This window comes from Rutidosis leptorrhynchoides, chromosome 4 (genome assembly GCF_046630445.1).
Source record: "Rutidosis leptorrhynchoides isolate AG116_Rl617_1_P2 chromosome 4, CSIRO_AGI_Rlap_v1, whole genome shotgun sequence".
Classification (NCBI taxonomy): domain Eukaryota; kingdom Viridiplantae; phylum Streptophyta; class Magnoliopsida; order Asterales; family Asteraceae; genus Rutidosis; species Rutidosis leptorrhynchoides.
Window position 1 is genome coordinate 149,245,001 of NC_092336.1, and position 27,157 is coordinate 149,272,157.

Below are 27,157 nucleotides of genomic sequence, written 5' to 3' on the forward strand. Positions count from 1 at the left end.
TTTTTCAAAGACTGCATTCATTTTAAAACAAACCTTAACCTTTATTTCATCAATAAAGGTTTAAAAAGCTTTACGTAGATTATCAAATAATGATAATCTAAAATATCCTGCTTACACGCGACCATTACATAATGGTTTACAATACAAATATGTTACAACGAAATAAGTTTCTTGAATGCAGTTTTTACACAATATCATACAAGCATGGACTCCAAATCTCATCCTTATTTAAGTATGCGACAGCGGAAGCTCTTAATAATCACCTGAGAATAAACATGCTTAAAACATCAACAAAAATGTTGGTGAGTTATAGGTTTAACCTATATATTATCAAATCATAATAATAGACCACAAGATTTCATATTTCAATACACATCCCATACATAGAGATAAAAATCATTCATATGGTGAACACCTGGTAACCGACATTAACAAGATGCATATATAAAAATATCCCCATCATTCCGGGACACCCTTCGGATATGATATAAATTTCGAAGTACTAAAGCATCCGGTACTTTGGATGGGGTTTGTTAGGCCCAATAGATCTATCTTTAGGATTCGCGTCAATTAGGGTGTCTGTTCCCTAATTCTTAGATTACCAGACTTAATAAAAAGGGGCATATTCGATTTCGATAATTCAACCATAGAATGTAGTTTCACGTACTTGTGTCTATTTTGTAAATCATTTATAAAACCTGCATGTATTCTCATCCCAAAAATATTAGATTTTAAAAGTGGGACTATAACTCACTTTCACAGATTTTTACTTCGTCGGGAAGTAAGACTTGGCCACTGGTCGATTCACGAACCTATAACAAATATGTACATATATATCAAAGTATGTTCAAAATATATTTACAACAATTTTAATACATTTTGATGTTTTAAATTTATTAAGTCAGCTGTCCTCGTTAGTAACCTACAACTAGTTGTCCACAGTTAGATGTACAGAAATAAATCGATATATATTATCTTGAATCAATCCACGACCCAGCGTATACATATCTCAGTATTGATCACAGCTCAAACTATATATATTTTGGAATCAACCTCAACCCTGTATAGCTAACTCCAACATTCACATATAGAGTGTCTATGGTTGTTCCAAAATATATATAGATGTGTCGACATGATAGGTCGAAACATTGTATACGTGTCTATGGTATCTCAAGATTACATAATATACAATACAAGTTGATTAAGTTATGGTTGGAATAGATTTGTTACCAATTTTCACGTAGCTAAAATGAGTAGTTTTTACCAATTTTGTTTTGCTCGCCATTTCTTCGTTTCTAATCCGTTTTGAGTGATTTAAGCGGCCATGGTTTCGTATTGAACTTGACTTTATGAAACTAAACAGAAAAGGTATAGGTTTATAGTCGGAAATACAAGTTACAAGTCATTTTTGAAAGAGGTAGTCATTTCCGTCGAAAGAACGACATCTTGATGACTGTTTTGAAAAACATACTTTCACTTTGAGTTTAACCATGATTTTTGGAGATGGTTTCATGTTCATAAGAAAAATAATTTTCCCAGAAGTATAGCTTTTAAATCAAAGTTTTTCATAGTTTTTAATTATTCAAACCAAAACAGCCCCCGGTTGTAACTACGACGGCGTAAATCCAGTTTTATGGTGTTTATCGTGTTTCCGAGTTTTAAATCATTAAGTTAGCATATCATATAGATATAGATCATGTGTATAGTTGATTTTAAAAGTGTAGTTAGAAGGATTAACTTTATTTACGAACAAGTTTAGAATTAACTAAACTATGTTCTAGTGATTACTAGTTTACCACTTCGAATATGATAGCTTTTTATGTATGAATCGAATGATGTTATGAACATCATTACTACCTTAAGTTCCTTGGATAAACCTACTGGAAAAGAGAAAAATGGATCTAGCTTCAACGGATCCTTGGATGGCTCGAAGTTCTTGAAGCAGAATCATGACACAAAAACAAGTTCAAGTAAGATCATCACTTGAAATAAGATTGTTATAGTTATAGAAATTGAACCAAAGTTTGAATATGATTATTACCTTATATTAGAATGATAACCTACTGTAAGAAACAAAGATTTCTTGAGGTTGGATGATCACCTTACAAGATTGGAAGTGAGCTAGCAAACTTGAAAGTATTCTTGATTTTATGTAACTAGAACTTGTAGAATTTATGAAGAACACTTAGAACTTGAAGTTAGAACTTAAGAGAGATCAATTAGATGAAGAAAATTGAAGAATGAAAGTGTTTGTAGGTATTTTTGGTCGTTGGTGTATGGATTAGATATAAAGGATATGTAATTTTGTTTTCATGTAAATAAGTCATGAATGATTATTCATATTTTTGTAATTTTATGAGATATTTCATGCTAGTTTCCAAATGATGGTTCCCACATGTGTTAGGTGACTCACATGGGCTGCTTAGAGCTGATCATTGGAGTGTATATACCAATAGTACATACATCTAAAAGCTATGTATTGTACGAGTACGAATACGGGTGCATACGAGTAGAATTGTTGATGAAACTGAACGACGATGTAATTGTAAGCATTTTTGTTAAGTAGAAGTATTTTGATAAGTGTCTTGAAGTCTTTCAAAAGTGTATAAATACATATTAAAACACTACATGTATATACATTTTAACTGAGTCGTTAAGTCATCGTTAGTCGTTACATGTAAGTGTTGTTTTGAGACCTTTAGGTTAACGATCTTGTTAAATGTTGTTAATCCAAAGTTTATAATATCAAATGAGATTTTAAATTATTATATTATCATGATATTATGATATATTAATATATCTTAATATGATATATACATTTAAATGTCGTTACAACGATAATCGTTACATATATGTCTCGTTTAGAAATCCTTAAGTTAGTAGTCTAGTTTTTACTTATGTAGTTCATTGTTAATACACTTAATGATATATTTAATTATCATATTCTCATGTTATATATAATATAACAATGTATTAATATGCTTCATATATATTTAGTAAGACGTGGTTATAACGATAATCGTTATATGTATCGTTTCGAGTTTCATACGTCAATAGTCTCCTTTTTAAGTATATAACTTATTGTTACTATTTTTAATGAGATACTTGATGATCATTATATCATGTTAAACATATATATTTATTCATTTATGTATCATCATGTCATATACAACTTATAGCGTTCGTGAATCATTGGTCAAACTGGGTAATCAGACGTTTACAACATTTCCGTTTCAATTAACCAAGTCTTAACAATTTTGATTGCTTAACATGTTGGAAACATTTAATCATGTAAATATAGTTTTCATTAAACACATAATCATAGAAAGGTTCGGAAAAGTTCTGGTCAATACAGTACCTACCCGTTAAATAAATTTCGTCCCGAAATTTTAAGCGATTGGAGGTGTTGGCTCATCTTCTGGAAATAAGTGCGGGTACTTCTTCTTCATCTGATCTTCTCATTCCCAGGTGAACTCGGGTCCTCTACGAGCATTCCATCGAACCTTAACAATCGGTATCTTGTTTTGTTTAAGTCTCTTAACCTCACGATCCATTATTTCAACGGGTTCTTCAATGAATTGAAGTTTTTCATTGATTTGGATTTCGTCCAATGAAATAGTGAGATCTTCTTTAGCAAAATATTTCTTCAATTTCGAGACGTGGAAAGTGTTATGTACAGTTGCGAGTTGTTGAGGTAACTCAAGTCGGTAAGCTACTGATCCGACACGATCAATAATCTTGAATGGTCCAATTTACCTTGGATTTAATTTCCCTCGTTTACCAAATCGAACAACACCTTTTCAAGGTGCAACCTTAAGCATGACCATCTCTCCAATTTCAAATTCTATATCTTTTCTTTTAATGTCGGCGTAGCTCTTTTGTCGACTTTGGGCGGTTTTCAACCGTTGTTGAATTTGGACGATCTTCTCAGTAGTTTCTTGTATTATCTCCGGTCCCGTAATCTGTCTATCCCCCACTTCACTCCAACAAACCTGCACTTTCTACCATAAAGTGCTTCAAACGGAGCCATCTCAATGCTTGAATGATAGCTATTGTTGTAGGAAAATTCTGCTAACGGTAAATGTCGATCCCAACTGTTTCCGAAATCAATAACACATGCTCGTAGCATGTCTTCAAGCGTTTGTATTGTCCTTTCACTCTGCCCATCAGTTTGTGGATGATAGGCAGTACTCATGTCTAGACGAGTTCCTAATGCTTGCTGTAATGTCTGCCAGAATCTTGAAATAAATCTGCCATCCCTATCAGAGATAATAGAGATTGGTATTCCATGTCTGGAGATGACTTCCTTCAAATACAGTCGTGCTAACTTCTCCATCTTGTCATCTTCTCTTATTGGCAGGAAGTGTGCTGATTTGGTGAGACGATCAACTATTACCCAAATAGTATCAAAACCACTTGCAGTCCTTGGCAATTTAGTGATGAAATCCATGGTAATGTTTTCCCATTTCCATTCCGAGATTTCGGGTTGTTGAAGTAGACCTGATGGTTTCTGATGCTCTGCTTTGACCTTAGAACACGTCAAACATTCCCCTACGTATTTAGCAACATCGGCTTTCATACCTGGCCACCAAAAATGTTTCTTGAGATCCTTGTACATCTTCCCCGTTCCAGGATGTATTGAGTATCTGGTTTTATGAGCTTCTCTAAGTACCATTTCTCTCATATCTCCAAATTTTAGTACCCAAATCCTTTCAGCCCTATACCGGGTTCCATCTTCCCGAATATTAAGATGCTTCTCCGATCCTTTGGGTATTTCATTCTTTAAATTTCCCTCTTTTAAAACTCCTTGTTGCGCCTCCTTTATTTGAGTAGTAAGGTTATTGTGAATCATTATATTCATAGATTTTACTCGAATGGGTTCTCTGTCCTTTCTACTCAAGGCGTCGGCTACCACATTTGCCTTCCCCGGGTGGTAACGAATCTCAAAGTCGTAATCATTTAACAATTTAATCCACCTACGCTGCCTCATGTTCAGTTGTTTCTGATTAAATATGTGTTGAAGACTTTTGTGGTCGGTATATATAATACTTTTAACCCCATATAAGTAGTGCCTCCAAGTCTTTAATGCAAAAACAACCGCGCCTAATTCCAAATCATGCGTCGTATAATTTTGCTCGTGAATCTTCAATTGTCTAGACGCATAAGCAATTACCTTCGTTCGTTGCATTAATACACAACCGATACCTTGCTTTGATGCGTCACAATAAATCACAAAATCATCATTCCCTTCAGGCAATGACAATATAGGTGCCGTAGTTAGCTTTTTCTTCAGTAACTGAAACGCTTTCTCTTGTTCATCCTTCCATTCAAATTTCTTCCCTTTATGCGTTAATGCAGTCAAGGGTTTTGCTATTCTGGAAAAGTCTTGGATGAACCTTCTGTAGTAACCAGCTAGTCCTAAAAACTGGCGTATGTGTTTTGGAGTTTTCGGGGTTTTCCACTTTTCAACAGTTTCTATCTTTGCCGGATCCACCTTAATACCTTCTTTGTTCACTATATGACCGAGGAATTGAACTTCTTCCAACCAAAATGCACACTTTGAAAATTTAGCGTACAATTCTTCCTTCCTCAATACTTCTAACACCTTTCTCAAATGTTCACCGTGTTCTTGGTCGTTCTTTGAGTAAATAAGTATGTCATCAATGAAAATAATGACAAACTTGTCAAGGTATGGTCCACACACTCGGTTCATAAGGTCCATGAACACAGCTAGTGCATTAGTTAAACCAAACGGCATGACCATAAACTCGTAATGACCGTAACGTGTTCTGAAAGCAGTCTTTGGAATATCATCTTCTTTCCCCCTCATTTGATGATACCCGGAACGTAAGTCAATCTTTGAATAAACAGATGAGCCTTGTAGTTGATCAAATAAGTCGTCGATTCTCGGTAGTGGGTAGCGGTTCTTGATGGTAAGTTTGTTCAACTCTCGGTAGTCGATATACAACCTGAATGTACCATCTTTGTTCTTGACAAACAAAATAGGAGCTCCCCACGGTGATGTGCTTGGTCGAATGAAACCACGCTCTAAAAGTTCTTGTAATTGGCTTTACAGTTCTTTCATCTCGCTGGGTGCGAGTCTGTAAGGAGCACGAGCTATTGGTGCAGCTCCTGGTACAAGATCTATTTGAAATTCAACGGATCGATGTGGGGGTAATCCCGGTAATTCTTTTGGAAATACATCGGGAAATTCTTTTGCGACGGGAACATCATTGATGCTCTTTTCTTCAGTTTGTACTTTCTTGACATGTGCTAGAATAGCATAGCAACCTTTTCTTATTAGTTTTTGTGCCTTCAAATTACTAATAAGATGTAGCTTCGTGTTGCCCTTTTCTCCGTACACCATTAAGGGTTTTTCTTTTTCTCGTATAATGCGAATTGCATTTTTGTAACAAACGATCTCTGCTTTCACTTCTTTCAACCAGTCCATACCGATTATCACATCAAAACTCCCTAACTCTACTGGTATCAAGTCAATCTTAAATGTTTCGCTAACCAATTTAATTTTATATAATTATATATATATATATATATATATATATATATATATATATATATATATATATATATATATATTATATTATATTTTTGTGCATCGTTGACTTGTAATTTTAGGTCCGTTGCGTCACGCGTTGATAGTTGGTTCATGTCCCGGTTCCGGATTTTCGAACGACCTTTCGTACTATTTAATATCTTGTACTTTGCGTTTCGCGGCTCGTACTCTTGTAACTTTTAGACGTTTCTCATCAATAATTTGAACCACTTTGATTGTACTTTGTACTTTTTAGCTTTTTTATCGTTTGCATCTTCAAATCGTCGAATCTGTGTTTTGTCTTTACCCATTAATATTTAAACCAATATAACTTGTAAATAGAACAATTGGAACTAAAAGCGTGTCTTTCTTGAGGGATAATGCTATGAAATATATGTTTGTTTTTAGCATTATCAAATATTCCCACACTTGAGCGTTGCTTGTCCTCAAGCAATATAGAACTTGAATATAGCTTTACAAGAATCACTTCTTTATTCTTCACACTTTGTACATCAGTGATTTCTATACGGCGGTATGAAGAATGATAGTAACGATGTGGTTTACAGTCCCACATGACTATAAAAATTTAGATCCTTTAGAAAATTGGATCTTTATGAAAATATTTGATCTTTTGAAAATTTCAATCTAGCTTTTACTCTAGATTAGTTTTCCAGAATAACCCTTCACCGGTGTTTTGCAAATTGTTTTTGTGGGTTTTGTGGGTTTCAGATTTGAAAATTTTTAGCTCAAAACTTATGGTTTTGTGTCACCCACTTGTTAACCTTGTATTAGGAAAGCAACACATCCAGTTTACTTGCTCCGTATATTACCTTTCGGTAAACTACCGTCCGGTTGTAAAGGAAAGCGTTGAACAAGCATCTGTTAAGGCAATGTCCCGTGACATGCTTTTGATTATGGTCTATATCGTGTCGGATGCAATTACTATCCTTTGTAGGAGCAATAGTAAAGTTCACGCTATAGTTTTTCGGTCTGGCACAAGGTCCTGTCTTCGACCATGCTATGCAACCACCGTTCTTACGGTTGACACCCGATTTGGTTCAGGTGATCTAATGAATTCCGGTGAATTCCTAGGATTTTACGTTCAATGGTAATGAACGCATTGAAAATGGGTTTTCAGAAAACAAATCGGTTTGTAATTTGATCAAAATATTTTCTCGTTCAAGCTCGAGTTTAGATATCATTGAATTCCATGAGTTTGAATTCTCAATCTTTAAGGTCAATCTCATGGATTGAGTAATATCAGTCTTAAAAGCTGATTTTTGATCTTTAAGGATATTATCCTTTCTGGGGAACTGATTCATTAGTCTTATAAGCTAATTTGCACGGTGCCCCCCATTGTACGAGACAGATCCTCTCATGGTTAGGATAAGTCTGACCACTTGGTGACCCTGTTTGACGCTGAGGTCCGTGGATTTCCAGCTGATTTTCGAGAAAACTTTTCAAGGTTTTTCGTAGACTCTACAACTGGTCTGGACGACAACTTCCTGACCTAAATCAAGAAGCGCGTGTCTTTTTCTCTCGGAAGACTTTACTTCCTTATAAATTCTATTTATATTACAATAAACTGGGTAAAACTGATTAATATCGTCCAAAACAAAAGTATCTTCAATTATTTGTACAAAAATATGTGACATATGTTCTAAATAACTTGATAAATTTTTCTCACACTTGGCTTTTATTTTTCTTTCTTTGCCTTTTTATTTTCTTCTATTCCATTTTAAATAAAATCAAGCGTTTTGAGTTGTTTCTCAATTTATGTCCTTTCCGAGGTAACAATAATTTCGGTATTAACACCTAGTTTTATCGTTCATAAATATGTATAAAAATAATTTTTAGTTCATTTAGTTGAAAATTTTGAAAATTTTTACTAGAATTGGGTAGTCAGTATATAAGACTAGGGTTGTTCTTTATTATCAGAGAGCACTAGATTCTAATACAACTACTGCGTTACTAGTATTTTTAATGGTAACCAAGTGTTTAAATTTAAAATTTTAAAAATCCGAAAGAATTTAACCCCTTTCCACACTTAAGATCATACAATGCCCTCATTTGCAAGAAATCAGTACAATTTAAATTATTGAGGGTGATTAGCGTAGAAAAATGATTAAATTTTACCAAAGTTTCCAAACATATTGGCGTTTGTTTGTTGAATGATAAATGGTGCACATCATTTGTTCATTCCGTCTTCTTGTTACATCACATTTGTTTTTCGTTTTGTCGTCAAAATTAGTAGCTTTTGCTGAACTTAATAGAAGTCTTTGAAAGTTCGCTGTTTTACCCTATTGTGTACAATTGACAATATACATACATACAAATAATAACATGCATGGTAATTTGAAATGGGACTTAACATCCCACTTTCAAATTATAAATACGAAATATTAGTAACAAAATAAAAAAATGTCAAAAATTACATAAAAGTATCACAATATTATATGTTTTAAACATAAGTAAATAAAAATAATAAAAGATAAAAATCACCAACGGGAACTGTATCAATCTGGATAGGGTTTCCAGTTCATGTCATCGGTCGGGTTCCACGGTTGGTTATAGGTGTGCTGATAGGCTTGGTTAGGGTCGTAGAGAGTAAATGGTGGTCGCATATCGGGCTGGTGTGGCGGATAGTAAGCAGGTCGGGTTGGTACGTAGTTATTTGGTACATGTGGTGATAGCTGGCTCATGATCTGATGCTGATGATTGTGCCATCTATCATGCTGTCGATGCCTGGAATGCTCGTACACATTCTCGGCGTGCCACTGCTCGTACTGACTATGTCTAGCCTCGTTTGTCAATTCTACCTCATCTATACGCTGATAAACGTCAGTAACAGCCTCCCTAATGGCATCCCTAATGTCATCCGCTTCCTCCATTTCCTCATCTGAACCTCTCTCTACCTGTGGATGAGAGCCCTGATATGGTACTGCCTGATTGCGTCTGCTCTTTAATACCTTTGCACCTTGATAGACCCGCAATCCTAAAGTCTCATCCTGTTCCCTACATACCATCAGTGGACCCCCTTGATCCCTATCTACGCCTAAATACTCTCCAATGAGAGTAACAAAAATACCTCCTCCTATTATTCCCCCTTCCTGTATTCCTTCCACCATTTTGGACAGATAAAAACCAACACAGTAGGCGATATTAACAAAGCTTCTAGTGTTTCGAATACACTTAAGGTAAAATAAATCGTGTAAGGTCATTTTCTCCTTGTTGTTACCTCTTTGAGTAATCGAATTAGCTAAAAATCTATGTATAATACGAAGCTCTGCTTTGTTAATATCTAAATAGGAGTGTCTTCCTCCCCGCGAAAAAACATTATAATTTGACATACGCCTCCAGACGACGTGCGCGTCAAAATTCCTATCTACCCTCTCACCATGATAAATCAAATTTGTACAATCAGGTAGTAGTAATTCGGCGGGAGTGTAAATCTGTAAAGCCCTGGCCATGTCCAGCATGGACATCCTGTACATCCTACGGCCAAGTAAAAATCTAAGAAAACTCTTATCATCTATCCTATCTACATCCTTATTAAAAGCGATAGTACTCATAAGCTCAACACACCACTCTTTATATACAGGCCCACGAGTGGTAAATAAACGTTCCCAATCGAGAAAAGAAGAGCTACCATACCGTTGGATTAGATGCTGCCTAATTGGGTTAGCTAGGTGGACCCTTTCCAAAGGATTCCAATCGATTACCCTAGAAACTTCTACATTTTTCGTTACCAGTTTAAATTTGTTACTTTGGTACGTCGGGTAATCTCTCCAACTTCGATCAATCCTTAAATTGGGATGCAACTGTTCTACATGAATTTTTAGGTGTTCTACTATATGATGAGCGGGAAATACTACGTAGGTAATAAAAAATTGCGGATCCGGCTCATAGTATGGTGCATGTTGATCATCATGTTGTTGTTCTTGTTGTTGTTCCTATTCAGGTTCTGGTTCATATTGTTGCTCATATTGCATTTCTGGCTGTGGTTCATTTTCAGGTTGTCTGGATGATGATGCACCGCCAGATTCGGTATATTTCTGCAAAACACATTAAACACAAAATTTGTGCATCCAAATATGCATTAGTGTTAGCAAAATAACAACTTGAAACAATTACAATAACATGTTTAATCCATATTAAACTCATGCTCATTTTCATATTTTTATCAATTATACACTTTTTCAAATAAGCACATATGAAAATGTTTACAAAGTTCATAAGCATTCTACTCAAATAACATGTCAAAATAATCATTACTAGCAATTTAACAAGTTTCAAATGGCATTTATATCAAATTAATCAAGTTCATGAATTTTAGACTTAAAAATTCCACTTTAATTCTCAAAATTCGTGTTTAGGATTAATGTTTGGATCATTTAGCAACCTAAACATGTTACACTACTTAATTTAACAATAATTCATGACAAAAATCGGCCATAACCTGTTTATATCAAAAAGCCCCAAATTGCTCAAGAACACAAACCCTAGATTTCTAATTTTTTTTTTAGTTTTTGGCTTCAAATCATGTTAAATAGCATCAATCTAGGTTATACATGCATAATATACTAACAATTTAACTCTAATTACACTAAAAATTAACAAAATCAAATTAGGTAAAATTTAGCTCGAGAACACTAAAATTCAAATTTTAAGAGTTTTAGGGGTGAAATCTTTACCTTTTTGCTTCCCCATCTGAAGAAAGGCATGATTATAGCGGATTATTGTGAGAAATTTGGTTGATTTTGGTTGAAAATTGGTGATTTTTGGTGATTATGTGTGTGTTTGTTCGTGTATGTGTGTGTTGAAATTGAGAAGGCAGAAGCAGCTCGTTTACTTTTATGTTTCTGACCAGATTTTTAAGGCCATGCGATCTGCTTTTATGTTTCTGACCAGATTTTTAAGGCCATGCGATCGCATGGCTTGAAAGTTCAAACCCCATGCGATCGCATGGTCCCAGGCATTTTTTTTTTTTAAATTCACACCAAACTTAAATTTAAAATGCATAATATTAAAAGTTCATATTAATATTATTAATATTTTGATACATTAATTTTACAAACTTATATTGAAAATATTAATTTTTAAAATATTTAAAAACTTAAATATATTGATTTTAAAAATTTACAATATTAATTTAATATTAATATAAAAACAAGGTAAAAATTAAAATTAAAAATCTTTTTGCTCTTTTATCCCACTTTAATCAATCAAATATTATCAAAAATATAAGCCCCTCTTTTGGGTAAAGTAATTTCGGCTATTTTACCTAGTTTTACTCCTGACAAATTTCTGAAATATTTTGGATTGATTGATTAAAGATATTTATACCTTAAGAATAAACGGTAAATTTCGCAGTGATGTAATAAATTTTTGTATGATATCAATAATTTCGGTTTCGCATACCTAATTTTATTGAATATCAATTTAATACTTTATAGCGAACGATTCAGCGTTTATTATCAAAAGGTTAAAAGCAATAAATAAAAACAAATAAAAACTGTACATACTTACCTGTGAGATAGAATTCTCAGAGACCTGCTTTAGCCGACTCATATGAGAGTCGTGTGATTTGGTTTTCCATAGCTACGTAGGTGTAACCTCGATTCTTCAATAACTTTTCTTCTAAACATATGAACGATCCTTCTCTGCATAGAGTAATAAATTCGGTATTTGAATATGTTTTATTGTTCGAACATTTACCTTCGTGTGACCATTTTCTGCATTTATGACATCTTTCAAAGTGTCGTGCTCTTCTTTTTGTTGCGGATTTTGATTTTTCTTTACCAAATTGTGTCTTATGATGATCTTTTCTGAGTTATTTCCACACTTCATCATTTTTTCCTCTTATGAATGATACCAGTTCAGTCGGGAAGATGTTATTATTACGTTTAGTAATCATAGCGTGTAGTAGTAGACCATGGTCCAGATCAAAGGAATTCTTCATCTCGTAAAACCTAAAAGAAATAAAAATTCAGAATGGAGGGAGAAGACTAGTTCTTTAGGGTCTGCTAGGGAAAGACCATTCGGATTCCATTTTCAGAAACTACACGAAAACAGAAAATCTAACTCTAACAGAAATATATATTATCCTTAAAAAGACTTGATTCTCCCCACACTTAGTTAGCTGTGGTGTCGAAATTGTGATTAACTTCGTTTTCAATCGGACTATCAACAACTTGTATATCTCTGACTTTTGCTTCAAGCCAATTGTTGATTTCCTAGCATCTTGAATCCGTTTATAAAGTTTCTTCGTTGAACTGTTAAAAACGGGTTCATCTAATTTCATATCAACAACGGGGTTCTTTGTTATCAGGTCATCATTGGTTGTTGCTTCATCTTCCCCACACTTAGGCGTTTTTATTGGTTTAACAGTTTTGGTTGGTGGAGATCTAAACTTTCGGTTCACAAAGGTGATCGATTTGTCACCATCCCTTAGTGTCATTCTACCTTCTCTTACATCAATGAACGCCTCGGTGGTTGCTAAAAATGGGTGACCTAAAATAAGAGGAATATCAAGGTCTTCCTCCATATTAATAACTATGAAGTTTGCAACAAAGGTCAAACTTCCCACTTTAACAAGTAAATTGTTTGCTATTCCAACCGGGTGTTTAATGGTTTGATCAAATAATTGAACACCTATTCTGGTTGGTCTTAATTTACCCACACCTAATCTTTTGTATAAGGAAAGAGGCATAACGTTTGCACTTGCTCCTAAATCTGCAAGTCCATTATACATAGCACCATCATTAAGCAAGCAAGAAATGATAAATTCACCTGGGTCTCCTACTTTAGTAAGTAGAGTTGGTTTGCTAACCTTTTTCGAGTGATCTTTTCTTGGTTCTTTCACTTCTACTTGAACTTCTTGTTCACATTTTTCTCCGTTTCTTGGAATGGGAGGTTTGTATAGGAATTCTTCTTCATCACTCCAATTTGAAGCTTCCCCGTCTTCCAATTTTGGTTTTTCATATGTTGTTGATAACATATTTATGTTTTCATTCTGAGGGTTTTCTTGGGTGGTGAAATTATGATTGACTTCATTGTCAACTTCCATTGGACCATGTATGTAATGTTTAACTCTGTGACCATTAACTTTAAATTCAATCTCATTTGAATTTATTAACTTTATTGTTCCATATGGGAAAACTCTTTTGAGTATGAATGGTCCAAACCATCTTGATTTCAATTTTCCAGGAAATAGCTTGAATCGTGAATTGAAAAGAAGAACTCTGTCTCCTTCTTTAAATTCTTTTGAACTTTTGATTCTTTTATCATGCCATTTCTTCGTTCTTTCTTTATAGATTAATGAATTTTCGTATGCTTCATGTCTTAATTCTTCTATTTCGTTTAGTTGACTTAACCGTAGATGTCCGGCTTCATGTAAATCAAGATTACATGTCTTCAAAACCCAAAATGCTTTGTGCTCAATTTCTACTGGAAGGTGACATGATTTTCCGTAAACGAGTTTAAAAGGTGTGGTACCAATTAGAGTTTTGTAGGCTGTTCTAAAAGCCCAGAGTGCATCCTCTAATTTTATGGACCATTCCTTCGGATTTGATCCTACGGTTTTCTCTAGAATACTTTTTAATGCTCGGTTGGTATTTTCAACTTGTCCACTTGTTTGTGGATGATAAGCGGTTGAGATTTTATGAGTTACTCCATATCTTTTGAGAACTTTCTCAAGTTGATTATTACAAAAATGAGTACCCCGATCACTTATTAAAGCTTTCGGTGTTCCAAACCTATCAAAAAGACGTTTTAAGAAGTTAACTACAACTCGTGCATCGTTAGTTGGGAGAGCTTGTGCGCTCGCCCATTTAGATACATAATCAATGGCAACGAGAATGTAGAGATTATTATGAGATTTTGAAAATGGACCCATAAAGTTAATACCCCAAACGTCAAATACTTCACATACTTGAATGACATTTTGTGGCATTTCATCACGTTGACTTATTTTTCTGGCCCTTTGACAAGCATCACAGGATTTACAAAGAAGGTGTGCGTCTTTGAAAATTGTAGGCCAATAGAATCCAGCGTCGTAAACTTTTCTTGCTGTAAGTTGAGGCCCATAATGCCCTCCTGTTGGTCCTGTGTAACAGTGGTTTAAGATTTGACTAGCTTCATCTCCGAATACACATCGGCGTATTATTCCATCGGGACAACTTTTAAACAGATGTGGATCTTCCCAAAAATAGTGTTTTATATCACTAAAGAATTTCTTTAGTTTTTGGTACGACAACCCTTTTTCAGGGAATCCACATACTAAGTAGTTTTCATAGTCTGCAAACCATGGAATTTCATTATAATTTATCTTCAATCGATATTCATCAGGAAAGTTATCTTGTATGGCTGATTTATTTAGAACTTCTAATTCGGGATTTTCTGCGGCGAGATTTTCTGCTCCCTTTTTGTCTCGGATCTCAATATCGAACTCTTGTAAGAGTAAGATCCAACGGATTAATCGTGGTTTGGCATCTTGTTTCGAAAATAGGTATCTAAGAGCAGAATGGTCGGTATAGACCACCGTTTTTGCTAGAACGAGATATGAACGAAATTTGTCAAAAGCAAAGACAATAGCAAGGAGTTCTTTTTCAGTAGTTGTGTAATTCATTTGTGCTCCTTCTAACGTCTTACTAGCGTAATAAATAGGTTGAAATCGTTTTTCAATCCTTTGTCCTAAAATGGATCCCATTGCAAAATCACTTGCATCGCACATGAGTTCAAATGGTAAATTCCAATTTGGAGATATCATGATCGGCACATTAGTGAGTTTTTATTTAAGAATATTAAAAGATTTGATGCATTCATCCGAAAAGATGAATGGAGCATCCTTTTCTAGGAGTTTATTCATAGGAGTGGCAATTTTAGAAAAATCTTTTATGAAACGTCGGTAAAAACCGGCATGCCCTAGAAAACTCCTAACTCCTCTAACATTGGTGGGATGTGGAAGTTTAGCAATTACATCTACTTTAGCTCTATCCACTTCAATTCCTTCCATTGAAATTTTGTGACCAAGAACGATGCCTTCTCTAACCATGAAATGGAATTTCTCCCAATTAAGAACTAGATTTGATTGCTCGCATCTAATAAGTATTCGTTCAAGATTAACTTGACATGATTCAAATGTATCACCGAAGACTGAAAAGTCATCCATGAAAACTTCCATGCATTCTTCAATCATGTCGTGAAAAATCTCCATCATGCACCTTTGAAAGGTTGCAGGGGCATTGCAAAGTCCAAATGGCATGCGTTTGTACGCAAAAGTACCATAAGGGCACGTGAACGTGGTTTTTTCTTGGTCCTCGGGTGCTATTGGAATTTGAAAGTATCCGAAAAAACCGTCAAGAAAATAATTGTAACTATTCCCGGCTAATCTTTCCAACATTTAATCAATGAAAGGTAGGGGAAAGTGATCTTTTCTGGTGGCATCATTTAATTTTCTATAACCAATACAAACACGCCATCCAGTTACAGTCCTAGTAGGAATAAGCTCATATTTTTCATTTGTGATGACAGTCATGCCACCCTTCTTAGGTACGCATTGAACTGGGCTTACCCATGGACTATCAGAGATTGGATAAATTAAACCTGCATCTAGCAGTTTAATAATTTCTTTCTTAACAACATCTTGCATACTAGAATCGACTCTAGCCGCTTTAGATGATCTAACGATATCTTTTTCTTGATGCCACTCATGTGAGTGGGAAGCAGTGTTATAAATAATTTTGTAAGCTTCAGTTGCGGTTTTCTTTATAATGGAACCACCAGCTGCTATATCGATGTCTTTTCTTGTAGTGATGTCGCATCCTTGGTAGAATATTTGTACTATTTGATAAGTGTCTAAACCATGTTACGGACATCCTCTTAACAATTTTCCAAATCTTGTCCACGCCTCATATAGAGTTTCATTTAGCTTTTGCGTGAACGTAACAATTTCTCCTTGAAGTCTCACGGCTTTAGATGCCGGAAAGAATTGTTTAAGAAATTTTTCAACTAAGACATCCCATGTATCAATCGCCCCTTCAGGTAACGATTCTAACCAATCTTTGGCTTCTCCCTTTAAAGTTCAGGGAAATAACATGAAATAGATCTGTTCATCCTCCACTTCTCGGATTTTAAATAGAGTACAAATCCTATTAAAGGTACGCAGATGTTCGTTTGGATCTTCCTTCGACGCACCACTAAATTGGCATTGATTAGTTACCATGTGTAGGATTTGTCCTTTGATTTCATAATCTGGCGCATTAATGTCTGGGTGAGTAATTGCGTGACCTTGGCCAGTGCGTTTAGCCCTCATTCGGTCTTCCATACTTAGAGGTTCCAGATTTTCCATGATTGAATTTGTTGAATCTGAATCACTAGAGGATTCTGATTTAATGGTTTTTCCTCGACAATCTCTGGATGAGTAATTTGTGGTTCAGGAGGAATGATTAGTGGTTCAGGATCTCTGAATTGTCCCTGAATATCCTCCGGATTCTCAATTGTGAGGTCGGGTTCAAAAAATGGATTATCAGAAATTTGAATTGGAGTACTTGGTCGACTAGATGACGATTTTAAAGAAAAATCAACGGCGAAAATATTGGCTAGATGTCTTGATCGAGTTATAGGTGGTGAACGTATGAAAGGTGGTGAACGTTTTGCTCGGTGCATTCACTGAATATCCTATTAGTTATAAAAGATAAAAATTATATAAGCTATCAAATTAATAGTCTTTTCTGATTTTGCCCACGTTTCGAATAGCCAATAGATGCAGCAGGTAGCCAGGACCCTTTAAATCGGAAGTCCACAACTCGCCACTAACAAATCCAACTATTACTACGAACCAGAAAATTTTGGATGTCTATCAATTTAACCGCTTAAAATAATTTTTCGTTTTGAAATTTTAGAGAAGAAATAGAAAATTCTATGTCCTAAAAACTAGAGCGTCGAGAAATAAGAAAGAAAAAGAGCGCGTCGAAAAACGTCGAAAAATAAAAATAAGAAAATAAGCGTCGAAACTTAAAAGTCTAAAAACTAAAAATTATAACTTACGTCTAAAAGTATTAAAGCTTAAAGGAATTCTAAATCCAAAACGGCAATAACTTAAAAAGTACTAAAATTTTAAAACAGCGTCGCAAAATTCTAAAGCACCTAAATCTTAGTCTAAAGAAAAAGCACTTATGGAATTTTACGGCAAAGTCTAAAAATCTAGAGATAAAAATAACTACGGCAAAATACTACACTTAAAACTAATTACGAACGAAAAACATATAAATTACGAATTAACGATAAAAATATACAAAATGTAAAAATAAGCTTAAAGTTAAAAAAATACAATTTTTATAAAAATATTATTTTTATATTATTTATATAAAAGTATTAGTTTTATATATTTAATTAAACTTAATAAAACTAATTAAAACTAAAAATAAAACTAAATTAAACTAATTATTATTTTAATTAACCCTAATTCTAATTAATTAATAATAATAAATAATTTTAAACCTAACCCTAATCGTACCAGTTTAAGGATCAGGCCTGTCAAGTCACTCCATGCGATTGCATGGAGTGTTAGTTAAAATTTCATGCGGTCTCATGACCCTCGGATCCAGTTCAGATGTTATGCTGCTACAGTGCCAGGCCCGAATACTTTTTTTTTTCTGTTTTATATTTTTGTAAAATATTTATATAAAACTTATAAATAAGAAAAATTTACTTATTAGTTTTATAACTTTTCACAATAAAAAGAAATATAAACTTTTTAAATTTAACTAAACTTAAAAATATAGATATATATTTTTCTTTTTCTTGATTTTATATTTTTGAATGTATTATATAAAACGTATTTTTATAAAAATGAATTAAAGCTTAATAAAAATCTTTTTTTATAGCATTTCGCTTCAGCGTTTAAGAGTTCCCCGGCAGCGACGCCAAAAATACTTGATGTTATGCGAGGTGTATACGAAATAGTTATATTTTTATTGCGAAATACTATTAAATATGATACAATTTTACACAAGTTATTTATTTATTTATAAAGTAGATATGCCTAAACCTTGCTACAACACTTATAGGCAGTGTACCTAATCGTACAGTAGTGTAGTTTTTAGTAAGTCCGGTTCATTCCGCAGAGAGCTAGCCAAGTTTAACGCTATATTTTTAAAACTATATTTGGATAAATATATATATATATATATATATATATATATATATATATATATATATATATATATATATATATATATATATATATATATATATATAAGTAATATTATTATTATTATAAAAAGGGGATTTTACCATTTAATGACCGGTTTGTCGATTTTAAAACTTTAGTCGCAATTAAAACCTAATTTAAAATATTAAATATACAAATAACTTAATTTAAAGCGTAAAGTAAATGACGATAAATAAAAGTACGATAATTAAAACTGCGATAAATAAAATGACGATAAATAAAATTGCGATAATTAAAAAGTACGATAATTAAAAGTGCGATAAGATATAAAATAAAGGAATTATGCTTATTTAAACTTCCGTAATCATGATGTTCGACGTGTTGATTTTAGTTTATTACCATGGGTTAATTGTCCTTTGTCCTGGATTATTCGATATGTCCATACGGTTTTGTCCATAATAGTCCATCAGTCATAAATATAAAGTGCGAGAGTCTTCGTCAAATTATCCTTATGTCCAAAGTCAAATATTCCAACTAATTGGGGATTCGAACTGTAACAAGGTCTTAATACTTTGTTTAATGAATACACCAGGTAATCGACTGCGTGTAATCCAAGGTTTCACTACTTTGTTAACAATTACACCAATTACCCTTGAATGTAATCCATCCCTGTTTTAATGAGTCCATTAACTATTAATCCATTCCCGTGTCCGGTAAAATGAACGATAATTAGTATTTATAGATATCCCACCCACCGTACCCGATTAAGCGTATGTGGTTATATATAGATACGTCAAATTGTAATCTTTATATTAAATTAATGAGGTATCGTTTAGTTAATATAAAGCCCATTAATAGCTCATAGTCCAATTTCCACAAGTGTCTTTCTTTTGTCCAAACCCCAATTATGGTACAAAGCCCAATTACCCCGTCTTTAATATTTAGCCCAACATCACGATTACTTCGATTTAAATAAGCATAATAATAACTTAGCTACGAGACATTAATTTAAAAAGGTTGAACATAACTTACAATGATTAATAATAGTGTAGCGTTACACGGACAGAATTTCAACTTACACACTTACAACATTCGCTAACATAACCTTATTATTATTAATCTTAAATTAAAATTAAAATTATAAAATATATATATATATATATATATATACATATATATATATATATATCGTAGAGAGTGAGAGAGATTGAATAATGTGTAAATAAATCAGCCAGAAACTGCGAAATTTATCGGACCTGACACGCTACAGTGTGCCATGCAACCACATGGATTTAAAACTGCCTGGCCATGCGATCGCATGGCCACCTTTTCCTGGTCACAAAGCTTCCAAAACGTGGGCTGCTATGATTAATTTAATATATAATATAATATATATAATTTTATATAATTATATATATATATATATATATATATATATATATATATATATATATATATATATATATTATATTATATTATATTTTTTTGCATCGTTGACTTGTAATTTTAGGTCCGTTGCGTCGCGCGTTGATAGTTGGTTCATGTCCCGGTTCCGGATTTTCGAACGTGCTTTCGTACTATTTAATATCTTGTACTTTGCGTTTCGCGGCTCGTACTCTTGTAACTTTTAGAAGTTTCTCATCAATAATTTGAACCACTTTGATTGTACTTTGTACTTTTTAGCTTTTTGGTCGTTTGCGTCTTCAAATCGTCGAATCTGACTTTTGTGTTTACCCATTAATATTTAAACGAATATCACTTGTAAATAGAACAATTGCAACTAAAAGCTTGTCTTTCTTGAGGGATAATGCTATGAAATATATGTTCGTTTTTAGCATTATCATTAAGCGAGATAATGGTGATGGAGACATCGTTTTCGTTGCGGAAGCGCTCTCAAGTGACTGTACTTGATGTTGAATATTTTGTTTAGTCCGCGTTCCTCTTCGATTGGTTGCAGGTGCGTTTACACTAACGGACATTGTAGAATTATTGCAGTCTTGAGTTTGGGCTGTAATAAACTCAAGACTAATTTTTTTATTTTTTTTTGCCTATGTAATTTTTAAAATTTTTTTTTTACTTTTATTTATGAACGATCCAGGGACATTTGATCAAACACTATGTGTGCGAATAGATAATGAAATTAGGATACATATCAGTGAGTTGTAATCACTTGCATCCATAAATTTGTTAGAAAACAAAGGGACCAATGAGAACGTGACATGTGGCGCGAAAATCACATGTGATTGAAAAAAAAAATTCGAAATTTTTTTTTAAATTTTTTTTTTTAACTTTTTTTTTCGAATTTTTTTTCGAAATTTTTTTTTCGATTTTTTTTTTTAAAATCACATGTGATTATGCATGTCAATCACATGTGATTGTAAACCCAATCACATGTGATTATGCATGGCGAATCCAATCACATGTGATTGTACAATTCAATCACATGTGATTGTACAATTCAATCACATGTGATTGTGCAGGTAAATCACATGTGATTGTAAAAAAAAAAATTAAATTTTTTTTTTAAATTTCGAAAAAAAATTAAAATTTTTTTTCAAAAAAAAATTAAAATTTATTTTTCAAAAAAAAGTTTTTGAATTTTTTTTTTAATCACATGTGATTTTCACGACACATGTCGCGCTCTCATTGGTCCCTTGAATCTCAACTTAATTTATGAACTCAAATTAATATTCCTCTACATATCAGTATCTTTTAATAAATTTCATTGACTTTAAATCAGTGGGACTTTTAACAGAATCGTAAATACCCCAAAGTTAATAAATTTAATATCAACAATTAAATTCCATAAGAAAAAAAAGACAGGAATAATTATTTCATATGAATTATAATCTAAACATCAATGAATTGAGAAAACATAACCTTTTTTTCGCGATTGAACCGTCATAGGTTCCGAAAGGTTCGGATTAACATTTTCACACGATTGTTTAGTTGAAGCTTGTTGGATGTTCTTCCTCTTCCTCTTCGAATAAGTTTTTCCTGTTGAAGTTCCTTCCATGATATCTTGGTAAAGCAGCGATTGTTCTTGCAGTTATGCTTTAAAATAATACCAAAGAGTGAAAGAAAAAACGAGAATTTCAATCGGATAATTTGTATTGATTTGTTTGTGATAATTTTGGAAAGTCTACAATCAATAATAACCATATGAGCGGGAACATAAAGTGGTGTTTGTGTTAGATTAAATTTCAATTTTCTTAAAATTAAACAAAGACATTCAAAAATACTAATTGTGTTTGTGGGCTGTTAAATCAAAAGTCCAAGTTTTTGGACTATCTTAAAAGTATAATATTCATAATATGAAATTAAGTTTTAACTTATAGTTTAAAAGAGATGATCCAATATGATTAGCAATTATTCAATTGAAATAGAGTTTTTAGTAACTTTAGGTACACATAATCTAAATTAAATGGACTCCCGACTAATTTTCATATGAAATCTCGAGAATGGTTGGCGATTGAATTTGAAATTGATTAATGATTAAATTTACAACCGATATAGCGTAATTGGATAGTATGCTATTCTGGTAAAGGATGACTATTATATGAGTGAGTACACACATATATCATGCCCTTTTGTTATAGATCAGAGGTTCGATGTTAAAAAGTGAAATCTACATCAAATAGTCAGAATAGTTTGATTGTGTATATTGTACAACAAATAATGCAAAAGTATAAACATACATAAAGTTTAATAATATTAGAGAGTAACAGAACATTCATTAACATTACAGATTAATATTGTTAATGCGGAATACAAAGTACTATGAAACATGCTTCCACAGTTGCTAGATTAACGGTTCAATAGACATGTACGGCAGTTGGTTACATTAAGTCCGTGAATATGATGCATTCTACTAAATTAGTGTGATATCCATATAAACATACAAAAAGTAGGATATCACAATTGATACATGTAGTAACATGTTAGCATGACGTTAATATTCGAAATTTACAAAATAACACCTGCTATTAGATGGAAAATTGCAGATTAACATTGTGGTAAATAGCTGCAACAACTTCATTTCAGGTGATTGGGAATGTTGCCGATAGCAAACATGTGAAAAATTCGATGGTTGGCGAGGAAATACAGTTGACCAGGTTTCAAGCGATTTTCTCGGACAAATTGACGCCACCCACCTGACACGTATAAATTTGGCCTTTTCTTATTAGGATCCACCATCAAGCCCTAGTTCATTATCTCATCTCGCAAATCAAGGATCTCAACTGTCATACGACCCCTTAGTTTCGGTAGTTTAGCGAATTCTTTCGGAAGACGCTATATGTAAACATAATACATTTTTTAGCAGTCGATCAACTTAGAATATAGTCACAGACAAACATAAAACATATGCAGAAGGATAGGTATTTTTTTGCATTATGATTTGATATTCCATATATTATAGAATATAAGCCAAAATATTGAAATTAAAAGTATTGAATAATAGGTGCTTACATATGTTTTTCCTTTGGGAACTTTGAAATCGGAAATAATAAGCCTATCATGCATATCTCCAGATATTGCAGGAAGTTGAGTATTTGATATTTCGGATCCGCTTATAGGAATGCCTTTGTTATCTTCGGTGCCGCTGTCATCTGAGATTTCGACTTACAGTATATTGTTGTTGGAGACGTTCGTATCTGGTTAAACTTTATGTTAACCCTAATTTCTGCACAACAGGGTAATTGATTCGTGAAGGTTTGTGATGTTGATTTGGGGGTATTTTAAGACAGGCATTTTTTTATCCGATTATTTAAATGTTGTGTTGGGCTCGTCTTACATGGATGACTAGTTCATTGTTGGGATTATCACCAAAATGCCCAAATATTTTGGTCCCCTTGCACCAGAGCCCAAAAAAAAAAAAAAATTGACAAAATGCCCTCGCAAGGCGCAAGGTACCTTGCGACCTTGCGTATTTGCGTCTTTTCTAAAAAAATTACGGTTAAATGACATTTTTCAACCTGTCACTCGACACTTTCATCCGACTTCGCAAACACGCAAATAAAGTCACAAAGGCGATTCGCAACAACGCAAGCATAAACGCAAACCCTCTTCCATTACTACTACAAGATTCTCCTCCTTCATCATCTCCACCACCACCTAACCCCTCTTGCTACCACCGTGACTTCTTATACTAGCCTGCAAGGGTTTTCACGAAGTATTAGGGTTTTCACGCAAAAGAAATCGGGTTTTCACGAAGTAATCAAGCAAATAATCAAGGAATAAACCTTGTAACGATGGCGAGCACCCAGGTTAGTGATTACTTTGTTGTTTATGTGTGTGTTATCTGTTTATTTTGGCTTCGATGCGAATTGTATAAATGTGCACACCAACTGCTCGATGAAATGTCTGTTCGAGGTGTATTTGTGTTTAACGAAGTACAACCGTTGTTTTATGACATGCAACTGTATTTTGGGTTATATGTTCGAGTGAAACATACAATAACTGCTCGTAAAATTATGGAGATTGACCGGACGCAAGATTATGGAAATCGATACTTACAACTATGCCAAGGGAATAGTAACACATCAAAAATCTATCTTCTTTGTCGGTGACCAAATTACTTACGCTTCCCGGGTTGTGGATCCTAATGTTATATAGGTAAGGGGGAAACATTCGGAACGAGTCTTCAGCACTGCCACGCATCATCTGTAATGTATGACATTTTGCCCTCCATGCTTGATTGTAAGATATGCTGACACCGAACCGGTGTCCTATATCCGCACGTATATCATTTGCTTTGTATTCCCGGTTTGCAGACTTGAAAGAATCCACAAGCATACTACCCAACACCTTTTTGGTAGCATGTTTATTGTTTCCCATAATTAGTGTGCGTGAGCATGTGTGTACGTCATGCAATTTCTTTACCATAAAGTTTTCAGTGTTCCGTATTTTGTAAGCACTAATTTTCCATTCACAGTTTGGTAACACACAATTAGCGGTGTATCGAGATTTGTCCGTCTTTACAGGCTTAATTTGGAAGTTTTCTTCAAGACATTTTGTAAATAGAGTGTTTATGAACTCGGCCTTGTTCAAAAAAGTTTGACGAACATTAATTAAATCTGATACCCTATACGTGGTAGGTGTTTGAGTCGTAAATTCAGGCTCTTGCTCTTGCTGACTCAATAGAGGTGGCATATTCCAGAATAAATCTTGCTTTTCTTCTTCATATTGATCTTCTTCGTCTTCGTCTCCATCTTTTTCTCCATCTGAATCACTAGATGCGACAACAGATATCTCAAACGGGTGGTCTCCTTCTTTAATTTTACATACGTTTTCAACACCATAGTTAAACATATCAAACTCTTCAGTGTTTGGAGGTGGCATTTCAGGCTCTTCCGCTTCTAAATTAAGAAGGTTTGGTTCAGTGACTTGTGTTAAGTGTGTTTCTGGGTCTGGTTGTGGTTGAAGTGTTTCTGGGTTTCGTTTTGGTTGGTGTGTTTCTTGGTTTCGTTGTGGTAAGTGTGTTTCTGGGTTTCGTTGTGGTAGATTCATTCGTACTTTCTCAACAACATAAATATCAATCGGAGCATTTACAATTGCATATTATAAGAACTCTTGAAAGTCTTCATAATCATCCGTAATATCAAAAACACGGTTATTATAAATGTATCTCATTGAAACAGGTGAATTGGGTGGCATTTGTATTTTTTTAAGAACATTTTTTAATAATATTCTCTGATTCATTGGTTTTATAGGTGCAACGGGTAGTTTTAGCCGAATTCTAAAACAATCTAGGGGTAAATACATGGGAATGTTGTTAATAAACTCAAAAGAACCCCCACAACATATATGAACAACAAATTTATCTTCATTAACACAATTCATAAATACTTAGGTAGTGCAAAAAAATGCTTGAAAATGTACCTTGTGTAGCCAATAATCACTGAAATTCTTTGGGAATGAGTTGTGAGGAAATGATAAATTACAAGTTCCATGGACATTCTTTATATATGATCGAAATTCTATCCATGAAAATCTAGAAAATCTAATGAAATCTTATCCTGAAAATCCTATCCTGATAAGATAAAGGCGCAAGGACGTAAGGAAGCTTGCGTACTTGCGCCTGTCTGTACGCAAGGTACCTTGCGCCTTGCGAGGGCATTTTGTCAATTTTTTTTTTTTGGGCTCTGGTGCAAGGGGACCAAAATATTTGGGGATTTTGGTGATAATCCCTTCATTGTTTGCTTAATGGGCCCAGTTTAAAAGCTTATAACACGCTTGATATCCTGGTCTAAGTAACATATGGAATTTACTAATATTTTTTTTTTTAAATGATCTGTATTAAATTTATTTTGTTGCGTTAAAACTATGTTCCATCTCTGATTTATTCATTTTGTTTGTTTCATATAACTTGTTGGAAAATAGGGTTGTAAACGATAATCCCGGATTGATTCTTGAATTGTGAAACACTTTCCTAATTAAGTATTTCGACCCTACTTGCCTCGGGTTACACGAAATCTTAATTGGGATAAAACAAGAACGCAATTTGTCTCTAGGCAAAAAGAGATCAAATTATAATATTAGTGAGAATGTGATTTTTCTAGTATGTTCATTCATGAAAGCAAACTCATATCTCATATATATAAGAAATGAAAGGGTGCGATGAAGGGTCGCAACCTTTCAACAAAAAGAGGCAACCTTTCAACGAAAAGACGCAACTTTTCGTTAACACCTAATGAAAAATGGTGGAATTTTGAACCTTTTCAATACCACAATTTTCATACCAGTATCAAGTTAACTCTTACGGGCGTGTACTCCACACACTCCAAACCCGTTACTAAGTATAACTCAATTACCCTTGCTTTCAAGTAAATCACAATTAACTAAAATGCTTGTTGGTAACACTAAAATCACCAACAATTCCCCTCCATTTTAGTGTAATCCTTGATTTACTAAAACTTGAACAAATAGAACAAACCAATCCATAAATGAAAATGTTTCAGAAATTAAATTTTCATCTTAGTATATTACATCATCCAGAATTCAAGAATCGGGGTGTTTCAGAAATTAAACCCTTCAACCCATATGAAAACGAGAGAGTAATACACACATCAGTTTCTTATATTCGTCTAATACTAACTTGACACTATTATAAGCCATGTGTCCCAATCCTTCAGTGAACATATCGGCAGCCTAAGTCCAAAGCTCCTTGAAGCGGCAAAACTTCATGCTCACATAGGTACTTCTTGTACAACTTGCACCCGCATATGCAATTTTTCAAAAGAACTATTAAGAAGTTAAACTTCAACCTACCTCAACTTACGGGTCTAAACACATACTTTGGGATCAGAATATTTATATGTTTCAATCTTCAGAAAGTAAGCTTTCCACATTGAAATTCAGCTTCTAGCGTTTTACTAGAAGGGAATTGGGTGTCTCACTTTGGAAGATTTCGGTGGACTTCAATCCCA

The 27,157-nt window shown here is 33.7% G+C and overlaps 1 protein-coding gene across 1 annotated transcript in view; it reads right to left on the reverse strand.

The window, feature by feature from the left end:
- LOC139841124 (uncharacterized) overlaps positions 1–25,070 on the reverse strand; it is a 38,657-nt gene extending 13,587 nt beyond the window's left edge. Inside the window, exons 1-2 of the mRNA XM_071831357.1 lie at positions 24,612–25,070; positions 23,705–23,856 (exon numbers count right to left, since the gene is read on the reverse strand). Coding sequence (XP_071687458.1) covers positions 23,705–23,856; positions 24,612–25,070 — 611 coding nt within the window. The remainder of the gene's footprint in view (positions 1–23,704; positions 23,857–24,611) is intronic.
- Positions 25,071–27,157: the final 2,087 nt, after the last annotated feature.